Below are 11,399 nucleotides of genomic sequence, written 5' to 3' on the forward strand. Positions count from 1 at the left end.
ATCACATACTGATCTCTGAGTATGAAGTACTGGTCTTTGCCTGTGCTTACAGTACAACATTTATCTTGTTTAAGACTTAGCATAATTTTCCAGCTTTACAGTTACTGCCAGTAATAACAATATATTGTTTAACTCCATCACAACAGATAAAATTCTCTGTTTTCATTTATTTACTCCCTGGACCATACAGAGTATCCTTTTAATATCTTCAGACAAGACCAAGCAGAATTAAAATACATTAACAGATAAGTTCAGAATTCAGAATAATCCTGGCAAGGTGCAGAGGGACTCTGAAAACATATTATTTAATAGGAACAAGTGCAAGCTGGAATCATTAGTTGATTATGCATCATTGTGCAAGTAAAGGAACAGCTGCTTAATTTCACAAATCCTAGAATGGTTTGGAAGGAGCCTTAAAGATCATCTGCTTCCATCCCCCTCTGCCATGGGCAGGGACACCTTCCACCACACCAGGTTGCTCAGAGCCCCATCCAGCCTGGCCTTGAACACTGCCAGGGATGGGGCATCCACAGCTTCTCTGGGCAGCCTCTGCCACCCACCACCTCACCACCCTCAAAGTAAAGGATTTCTTCCCAATATCTAAACTAAATCTACCCTTTCAATTTCCATTGGAAAGAACTGATGCATTATTTTGGACCATATTCTGAAAATTAATATGCAACATCATGGTGTTGCAAGTAAAGGTGAAAACTGAAATGTAGAAACTGGAGTATCATCTGCTCCTTCAGAACCCCTAAAACAAGAGCTGGTAATGTCTCCAGTTTTGAGCCTAGCACTTGAAAATTAAGATGCAAGGTGCATGCAGAGAATCCAGGACAAAGCAGTGAATGAAAGAAAGCTTTACTTCTGAACACAGGTTGAGTGATTTGAAGTCATTTTACAGAAGAGGTGGTGGAGGGAAGACACAGTGATTTTCGGATATAAAATCGGGTTGCAAAGAAAAATGGCACAACTGTTTCTCACACCCACAGTCAATACGAATAAAAATAATTGCCTTGAATTGCAAGAAAGGAGATCTTGGTTAAACACAAAAATAGGACTATGTGACTTGTTGAGGTCCTTTTCTGATCTGATTCTGTGATTACTGGAAAACCTTTTGCTTTAAAATCACTTTCTTAGGACTGTCAGTAGAGCTGGCACTGGCTGCAAGAAAAGGAGGCTGCAGTTAAAGAGCCGACTGCCTAAAATGCACAGCACACCAGTTTATCTAGTTAGCATTAGTGATACTAACTTCAGCTTTTAATCATACCTCAGCAAACTGTCAGAAGACTATGTAAATATACGTGCTTTAAAACCACTTAATTATAAAATAATTACTCCTTGAAGCATCAAGCATTAGTTTAATCAGTGTTGACAAGTTCTATGATTTTATTGAGTCTAATTAATCTGAGGCAGCCTGGTTTCAGTTGTGAGATGGTGTAATGAGCTATTTTATTTATTTTTAAAAAATTAGATCTGCAAATTACACGGAAAATCGTAAAACTGTAATCTGACCTTATGCTAAAGATGAAAAAGTCAGCATGTGAATAAAGCCAGGTATGTTTTTGAAACTCATCATTTTAAACTAGGTTTATAATTTTAGGAGATCTGACTCATGATTTTTGAACTCCTGGTTTGGCAGTATGAAATTACAGTGCCCTATATTCTTCTGTTCTGAATATTTCCATAGTACTGATCACGCATTTGTGTAATTTGCCAAAAACACGTTACACAGATTTGCAGAACTTTATTTGTTATTCACGAAAACAAAGGAGCACTTATTTAAGTAAGATGATGTCTTGTGGCTGCCCTTTAAATTAACAAGGAGCAGCTGTGCACAAAACCTGGCAGTATATAACTACAAAGTAAGTTACATAGTTCCCCCCCCCACTATGATTTTTAATGCAACACCTTGTCAGAAGAATCTTGTCATTTTATACACTGGTAGTTCTTGTCTGGATTCCAAGTACCAGACATACGTTCGCAAATACAAACAAGATGAAGAATTTCAATGATGAAAGGTATTGTGACAAAGTATTACTTGTTCTTAGAACAGCAGTTGCTTAGACTTTTTGAACTGGTTGCTGTATTATAACATAATCCATTCTCACTGATACAATCTGATTTATGCAAATTTTTGGACAGTTTTACAAGGGAAATGGGTATTAGGGAAATGGATGCAAGGGAAATGGATACCAGAATTTAAGGTCTAAGGTCTTCTGACTGCCAAACATGGAAAAAAAGCCATTCATTGCATTTCAGCTTTATCTTAATGATCCAAGTGGCTGATGTCTGATTGAACTGTAACTTTGGTTCAGTCCTATTTTTATACTACATTGCCTTATGAAACACGTGGGGGAAAAAAATCTTCCTTTTATCAAGATAAAGATAAGGGTCGAGTTCTCAGTTCTGCTCCAGATACTGAGCTCTTGCTTCACTGAAGAAATCTAAATATCATCTTCATTTCTGGCTGGGTGGTGTAATGGAGAATAGCCTACAGCGTATTACATAATGCTGCCAAACAGGAGACGTGGGTGCATAATTGATCCTAAACACAAACAAATGGATCAGAATGAAGCCTGCCACTTCCAGAGGTGCTGAATTGCTGCTCTGGAAGTTGCTGTGAAAATACTGCTTACAGATTCAGGATGGGGGAATAACAGCGAATGTTTTGTTAAAGGGAAAATCAGACTTGTGCTGGAGTGCTCCCCATAAAGCTCACTCTTTAATTTCTGAACCAGTTGGTTTGGCTCACTGGTACCATGACTGCATATGAAGCAACATAAAAGGGAATCATGTGGCTCTTCCCATATGAGAGGATGACTGCATGGATGAGTTGGTTCACAAACTGCTGACAAAAAGCAGGCTGGTAATAGCTCTGGTGAGAAGAGAGAATAAGTCTAATGAGGTTTTAGAGGTTGCTCCCTCTCGTTAGACTGGACTTTCTCTGAGGACGTCAGTAAGAGGTGATGGCAAGAACATCACGTGAACTTCAGATTAGGAATGAAAGCTTAAAAAGCAGCTGGGACCTAGACATCATTGTACAGAAGAAAACAGCACCTGCATACCCAGCTGGAAAACAAATACTTCTGCAACAGGATGAATTAAAGTATTTGGTAGCCTCAGTCCACAGACCTCTGGATTTTTCCAAAGAATGTCTCTTTACACTAGTAGCATTAAAATGCTGAGCTCATGTCTTCCTCCAAGGTAATTTCCCCAGATTTACTACAGCAAAGCAATTCAAATGACGAAATAAACAGGATTGAGGGAGTAGTCCCAGGGTGGGCAGTAATCCAGGCAATGCAAACACCTCTTTAGCAGGTTATCAGCACATCCAGGCATCAGCACAACCATATCAGGGCCACACTACTTATTGGGCCAAGGAAACCCCAAACAAGTTTTGTCTGGAGCTGTTGTACGTATTTCGTGCCTGGGCTGATAAAACATATAGCTAAAAGCTTTGGGCCAAATTAATGAAATGTCACTTCTAAATCTGGTAAAACCTGTTCAATTACAGCTATAGTTAAATGAGACATCAAATTAATTTTGCTGCAAAGACCGTTTATTGTGCTAATCGATATTGTGTTATTTCCTACTCCTTTTGTTTTCTCTGTCTAGTGTTTCTGTACATATGTTTTTTGAGGCAGGAATCTTCTTTTAACTCTGGAATAACAGGGTTTGAGTTTGTACTGCAACTATTAAAACAGGGCTCTTGTGCATTACTAGTGTTCCTAAGGGACAGTCCTCACAAGGATACAAACAATAAAATACATCAACTTTTTAGCTGAAACAGAATTTATTATCCACCTCTCTTTGTATTGCTCTGGCATTTCTCCCTGTTCCACATAATACAATCAACTGAATGAAGTGGCAGTGAATTACAGGAAGAGATGGTTCAGTGATGAATCAGTCACTGGTCTAACTACAAGAGAAACTGACACCCTTCCCATCAAAGAAATATGCACACAGGATATACAGAGCAGCTCCTGTAGGCAGGGACAGCTGATGGTTCCCATTTTCCATTGACTTCTTTTGGATTTCTCCAAGGTCAGAACCCGTGTGAAAAAAAAACCAAACCAGGATCTGTGGAAGAATAATAGTTATTTTACGCACATATGATATGTACGGTCAGAAATCCAGGCTCTTCCATCAGAAAACTACACACACTGCACAAAGAGGTGGAGTCCTCATGTCTTGTAAAAAAGGCTTTGAAAAATACGCTAATGGAAACAAGGATGTTTTTGGATAGGAGTTACAGTGCCTGTAATAATTGTGTGAATACAAATCACTCTAGGAAAAGCTGTAATGCATTTTCTATGAGGTACAGCGAACTGCTGAAGGCTGGGGACAAAACTAATGAAAGAGGATTTAAGTGTACAGCAACTTTAATCCTTCCTCACATAACTCTTGAAGTCTATGAATAGCAAACTTTTAGCAACACTTTTAAAGGAGCTGAAAAGGAGTTACTCACTAAGACTCCTTGTATAAAAAAAAAATCTCAGGATGGTGTTTCGCCCTCCTTACTAGAACTGGAATATTTTGAGGTGTTTGTCTCAGAGTGAGGAGGCAAAATTTGGAGGAACCACGGCAGATTTTCATGTTTAATATATTTTCATCAAAGCACTTTCCTAGCTCCGAGTTAATAGCTCCATAGCTTTTGCTAAACGTAGGCGTGACGACATCCCACATTAGCACAACAGACAAGAATTTGGAGGCTGTTCAAGAATGGTCACCACGCAGGAACAGGCAGCAGTAGAGCCCCCAGAGCCCCCCGTGCCCTTCCCGGAGCTCTGCTGCGGGGCGGGAGGGCACAGCCCGCCGCCATTCCCTCAGCCCTGCTGCGGGCACACCAGGGGAAAAGCCGGTGCCGCTCTCTGGATTTTGGTACCGGGACAGGCACGGGGCGGAGGTGCTGTCAGCCCGCCAAGTTCGGGCGAAATAAGGCTAAAAAGGCTCGGCGGGACTTTCCCTCAGGCAGGGCAGGAGGGCGCGGAGTTGTGTGAGGGGAGGCGCTCCGCCATGACAGCTCGGGGGTCCCCGCGGCGGCGGCAGGGTAGCGGCCGTTCCGCCGACAGCCGGGGGGGAGGTTGAAAGGAGGTGTATGTGTGTCAGGGAGGGAGGGAGGACGATATTTCTGCCGCCCCGCGACCAAATAAGGGTAAATTCCCCAGCGCCGGGCTGAGCGCTCAGGAATTACAAACACCACGCGGCGAAAGCTGCCGCGAACCCGCAGCCCCCACACCCCGCGGGTCCGAGCGGGCGGAGCGCGGGGGCGTCGCCTAGCGACCGCACAGCCCGGCTCCGCCCCGCCGGCCCAGCCCCGCCTGCCATTGGACAGCGCTGATGTCAATCCCCGGCATGATGTCATGTCAGCTGGAACTTTCTAGCCGAGGCTCGCGGCGGGGGCGGGGCGAGGGGACAGCGCGAGCGCGGATTGGCTGAGCGTGATGGCGCACGAGAAACACCCGGAAGAATCGCGGCCCCCGCGCGGGGCGGGCTGGCGGGTGGGCTCTCGCCGCTCTGATTGGCCAGAGGGTTGGGGGCGGGTACTCCCCAGCGGCTCGCGGGGGCGATTGGCCAACCGACTGTTCTCGGGGCGTCCGGATTGGCCGTCAGGGTTCTGGCAGGTTCCAGAAGCGGCGGCGGCGGATATAAAACGGGCGGCGGCGGCGCGAATCCGGCATATCGCGCCGCGGCAGCAGCGGGAGCGGGTGGGGTGGACACGGGCGAGAAGCACCACAGACAGCCGACACCATGTCTGCCAAAGGGCCGGCGATCGGCATCGACCTGGGCACCACGTACTCCTGCGTGGGTGTCTTCCAGCACGGCAAGGTGGAGATCATCGCCAACGACCAGGGCAATCGCACCACACCCAGCTATGTGGCGTTCACCGATACAGAGCGGCTCATCGGGGATGCTGCCAAGAACCAGGTAGCGATGAACCCCACCAACACCATCTTTGACGCCAAGCGCCTCATCGGCCGCAAGTATGATGACCCCACGGTGCAGTCAGACATGAAGCACTGGCCTTTCCGTGTGGTGAATGAGGGTGGCAAGCCCAAGGTGCAGGTGGAGTACAAGGGGGAGATGAAGACTTTCTTCCCAGAGGAGATCAGCTCCATGGTGCTCACCAAGATGAAGGAGATTGCTGAGGCCTATCTGGGGTGCAAGGTGCAGAATGCTGTCATCACGGTGCCAGCCTACTTCAATGACTCCCAGCGCCAGGCCACCAAGGATGCCGGCACCATCACTGGCCTCAATGTGATGCGTATCATCAACGAGCCCACCGCAGCTGCTATCGCCTATGGCCTGGACAAGAAGGGCACCCGGGCTGGAGAGAAGAATGTGCTCATCTTTGACCTGGGAGGGGGCACTTTCGATGTGTCCATCCTTACCATCGAGGATGGGATCTTTGAGGTAAAGTCCACGGCCGGTGACACCCATTTGGGTGGGGAGGACTTTGACAACCGCATGGTGAACCACTTTGTGGAAGAATTCAAGCGCAAGCACAAGCGAGACATCGCTGGCAACAAGCGAGCGGTGAGGCGGCTGCGCACGGCATGCGAGAGGGCAAAGCGCACCCTCAGCTCCTCCACACAGGCCAGCATTGAGATTGACTCCCTCTTTGAGGGCATTGACTTCTACACCTCCATTACTCGTGCCCGTTTTGAGGAGCTCAATGCTGACCTCTTCCGTGGCACTCTGGAGCCGGTGGAGAAGGCTCTGCGTGATGCCAAGCTCGACAAGGGCCAGATCCAGGAGATCGTGCTGGTGGGTGGCTCTACCCGGATCCCCAAGATCCAGAAGCTGCTACAGGATTTCTTCAATGGCAAAGAGCTCAACAAGAGCATCAACCCTGATGAGGCTGTGGCTTATGGAGCTGCTGTACAAGCAGCTATCCTTATGGGAGACAAGTCTGAAAATGTGCAGGATCTGCTGCTGTTGGATGTCACTCCTCTGTCCCTGGGCATCGAGACAGCTGGTGGAGTGATGACTGCTCTCATCAAGCGCAACACCACCATCCCCACCAAACAAACTCAGACCTTCACCACCTACTCAGACAACCAGAGCAGCGTCCTGGTCCAGGTGTATGAAGGTGAGAGGGCTATGACAAGGGATAACAACTTGCTGGGCAAGTTTGACTTAACAGGAATCCCCCCAGCTCCCCGGGGAGTGCCCCAGATCGAGGTCACTTTTGACATCGATGCTAATGGAATCCTGAATGTCAGTGCCGTGGACAAGAGCACAGGCAAGGAGAACAAGATCACCATCACCAATGACAAGGGCCGCCTCAGCAAGGATGACATTGACCGTATGGTGCAAGAAGCAGAGAAGTACAAAGCAGAGGATGAAGCTAACCGGGATCGGGTGGCAGCCAAGAACTCCCTTGAATCCTACACTTACAACATGAAGCAGACGGTGGAGGACGAGAAACTGAAGGGAAAGATCAGTGACCAGGACAAACAGAAAGTGCTCGACAAGTGCAAGGAGGTGGTGTCTTGGCTCGACCGCAACCAGATGGCTGAGAAGGAAGAGTATGAGCACAAGCAGAAAGAGCTGGAGAAACTCTGCAACCCGATCGTCACAAAATTGTACCGGGGAGACGGAGGGGCTGGGGCAGGTGGCTCCGGTGGCCCCACCATCGAAGAAGTAGATTAAAGAGGACTGAAGTAGAGACTGGTTTATGGACAGTCACTCCATTCTTTGCTTTGTTTTTTTTCTAACGTTTAAGGAAAACGTCCTTGCCGATAACAGAGTTTATTCTGTTGGGTGTGTATAAAGGCAGATCTGTCAGCTTGGTTTTGATAAGAGGGAAGGCACGTCCTGCTTTATAAGGTTAGTAATAGACAAGTTTTGTTAATTCAGATACAGCTGTTTGTATTCTGGATGTTTGTCTCTGTCTCTTCTAAAGTAACCACTTGACTGTTGCAGTTGACAAGTTTCAAGTTATGCATGAAAAACCTTTATGGAAGATTAAAAAAAATTGCCAAGTTTGGCTTCTGGAAATTTTGGTAATAAATAAAATGTATTAAAAGCATAAATCTATCCTCTTTCTCCTCTCTGTGAAGGGGCAATAGTGGGGGCGGGGGGGTGAGGAAGACCTTTCTGGTGGTGTCTGTGGCTCTGGGTGGTGACAGCAGTGGAGCAGGGGGGTGTTGGGCTCTGAAGGGGTGGCTGAGGCCCCCAGAGTGGCAGTGGGACAGAGCATGGGGGCTTCCCGAGGTGAGCCCAGCTTGGGATGGGCACTGGGGAGGGGTTGTCCTGGTGTTTCAGCCCCCAGCCCCGCGGCAGGGGCAGTGGGAGCGTGGCTCCTGGGATTTTCACAGCAGGGAGAAGTTCCCCAGAGTTGTGTGCTGATGATGTTTTTGGGCAGGACCTGCTCTTACCCGCAACTGGTGTCCGGGGCTGCAGTTCCCGGCTTGGGAATGCAAAGTGTGCGTGTGGCTGGGAGAGAACAGCGGGGAAATGAGGACAACAGAAATAGTCCTGCTTGGCAGGTGGTGGGGCTTGATAAAATAGAGACCGCTTTGTGGGCAGCTGTACAAAGTGCTGAGTTATTCTTGGGTTCCTTGTGTGCATGCTGAGCTTTCAATACTTTACTGAATATGTTTTCCTCCTCTTAAGACAGTGTAAAATAGCACTGGCGAGGACACCCCCAGAGCTGGGAGTGCTGAGTAAGGAGCTGGTATGCCGAACTTAATAGAATAGGCAAAATCTGTAGTAGTTAAACTTGTCTGGCTTTGCTGCAAACTGTCTGCAGAGCTCTACATTTGTATAAGAAAGCAAAGAAGCTGGCAGGCAGCGTTGGGAGTCCGAGGCGTTGTGAGTTAATGAGCTCTCCTGCAGGAGCCTGATGGCACGCACATTTTGGACTGGCTTGTCCTTTAAGGGAAAAAACTGCAGAGCAGTGGGCAGCTGAAGGCAATCGGCCGCTGTGTTTTGGTTTGTTGCTTGTTTGGATGTCGGGAGCGTTGGTGTCCCGGGAACCGTGGTGGGTGCTGCCCTGCCAGCTCTCCCTGCTGCAAACAACTTCTAGGACTCTGATTTCTTAAGCTTGTAGGTGATGTATATTTAAAAAAAAAAAAAAAACCAAAAAACCCCACAAACGATAAAAAGTTTTTTTTTTTGTGACAAGAAGGGAGAGAACAGTAAGGTTGTTCAGTATTTAGTAATCAGCAGAGATGTAAGACTGGTTTACCACACGGATTTCTCTCGGATAGCTTTCCAGGGCACTCACTGACTGTGAGTTTCTCTTCACTGGCTACAAAAAGGTGTTACAGTCATCATGGGGGGAATCTGAGGCTTGTAAAAAGCTTGTTTGATAGCTGCTTTTGCAAATGACTCAAAACCACTTCAGGTTTATCGAGCGGTTTGCAGGTAAATGTCAGTGCCATCACAGTGAGATTGGAGAAGTCAATTGCAGCAACTTCAGCACCTGCTGAGGGCTTCAGTGAGATCTCCAAAAGCTGCAGTCATGCTCTTGGTGTTCAAGTATGCAGTACTTTCCTGGCTGTTTCCAGGTACACTGCCTCTTGATTGCTAGACTCTAACATGTAGAGGACCCCTGGGAAAGAGAAAATATTGTGACTTTTAATTTTATTTTTCCCCTAGGAACTAATAGGTAAATATGTTTATGAATGGCACTAGATTATCTGTAAGTGAAAAGTTTTTGCTGCAAACTGTAATACTCTGTCAGGTAAACTCTTTCTGACCAAAATCCCAATGCGATGGGATGACAATAAGGAATAGGTAGAGCCCATTTTCATTGTAAATGCAGGTTGAACTCTTTTTTTCTATTAACCAACTGGTAATTGCCCTTGCCACATAGTTTCCTTTACTTTTCAGCCCTTGGTTTGCATTCCTCAGCGTCGCTTCCCAGTTATTAAGCACAATTTTTTGTTATTTAAGTGTATTGCAGAGCTTATATAGCTAAATGCACACAGCAGACAGTTTGTCACACACCTATGATGTTGTCTGTCCTTCCTCTCACCTCAGCCACTGCTGCTCTGAGCCTGTTCCAGCAGTGGGGCAGGCAGGGAAAAGAGACCACAGATGTGGAGTCCCTAGCTAGATGGTGAAAGTGGCTGAGGACAGCAACAGGTTAACACTGGGAGAGGTTGTTTGGGTTTTTTTTCCTACAGAAGAGATGTTTTATGGTGTGACATACCTAAGGCTGTGTGTGGGGTACGTAAAGGACTGGAAACTTGTGCTGACTTAAATGCTTGGGAAAAGATTTATAGTCTCAAGGCACAAAGTAGCCTTTCAAATATGTGAACAAGCCCCCAGAAAGCAAGAGGCAGAACCCTTGAAGAGCTCAGAACTAGATTCCTTGCATTCATTCACTTAGTTTATAAAACAAAGAATAATTTGAAGTTGGTGTTCAGTAAGTTGTACTAACTGTAGAGTGAACTCTGATCCTGTTAGTGGAAACTTCCCACTGACTCCAGAGGGTTTGTATCCCCCCCTCTTTCCTCCCAAGTTTCTTAAAGAAATAAAGTCAATTTCCCAAATGCTGCTCGTCATTTTCAAACAGGTGCATTTGGTGTGTACATGTCATTTTGGGCAGCAGTTGCACATTTCAAATGAATTTGGCAATGCTGGGAAAGTAATCTTGTCTAAAATCTGCAGTTTCATTGCTTTTGTGCTCAGCGTCTCTCACCCTGTGCACTGTCCTGACTCACAGGAGAGCCAGCTGCTCCTGTCAAAATCATGGGCCTGGCTTTCTGAACTTTGCCATGCTGCAGCAAGGCTGTGCAAGAAAGACAAAGCCCACAAGGGAGAATGTAAAGTGCTTGTAACTTTCTAGCATTTGTCCAACTCCTGTGTTAACTTTTGATGACTCCATATATTTTTCAGTTTGGATGGTATTATTTCAAATAGAGGAACACCCGTGGCATTAACACTGGAGAATTTAATCACCCAAATTAAATCCCTACAGCAAAGCCATGCCTCCTGCATGCAGTGCAGGTCGCCCTGCAACTCCCCACTGTCGCTTTGCAGGGCAGAGGGAAGAGCCAAAAAAAGACAAAGCCAAAAGCATCACTGAACTAAAGTGCTGTGTGAGAGCCCTCAGAGGGAGCTGAGGACAAGAGAGCTGTCTGAGGGCAACCCACTGGGGAGCTGAGACGTGCTCGGACAGGCTGTGTCCACCCAGCCGGCCGGGTGAGTCAGCCTGGCCCCAACGCCTCCGGAGCGTCTGTTTGAAGTTGTGCACACAGGACTCAGCAGACAGGCTGCAGCCCTGCTCATCCCTTGTGATACCATCTTAAAGGCAGGAATGAATACATCCCAGCAGCCTGCCTTTTATCTCTCGGGAGGCACTGCGTGGAGCCCTGCAGGCTGGGTAGCATTTCTCTTGGGAGCTGCCTGTCATTTAGGTTCTCCTTGAAGGTTTGGGG

General features: G+C 46.9%; 1 protein-coding gene across 1 annotated transcript; it reads left to right on the forward strand.

The window, feature by feature from the left end:
* The first annotated feature begins 5,671 nt into the window (after positions 1-5,671).
* Positions 5,672-8,042, forward strand: HSPA2 (heat shock protein family A (Hsp70) member 2). Its single transcript, XM_085061165.1, has one exon. It carries the CDS (start codon positions 5,755-5,757, stop codon positions 7,657-7,659), a length of 1,905 nt encoding a protein of 634 aa, XP_084917291.1. The 5' UTR covers positions 5,672-5,754; the 3' UTR covers positions 7,660-8,042.
* The last annotated feature ends 3,357 nt before the right edge of the window (positions 8,043-11,399 follow it).

This window comes from Lichenostomus cassidix, chromosome 5 (assembly GCF_008360975.1).
Source record: "Lichenostomus cassidix isolate B80296 chromosome 5, HeHo_3.0, whole genome shotgun sequence".
Classification (NCBI taxonomy): domain Eukaryota; kingdom Metazoa; phylum Chordata; class Aves; order Passeriformes; family Meliphagidae; genus Lichenostomus; species Lichenostomus cassidix.

Bases quoted from the DNA above. Each gene is read 5' to 3' on its own strand.
- HSPA2 (XM_085061165.1), top strand. From the start codon at position 5,755: ATGTCTGCCAAAGGGCCGGCGATCGGCATCGACCTGGGCACCACGTAC.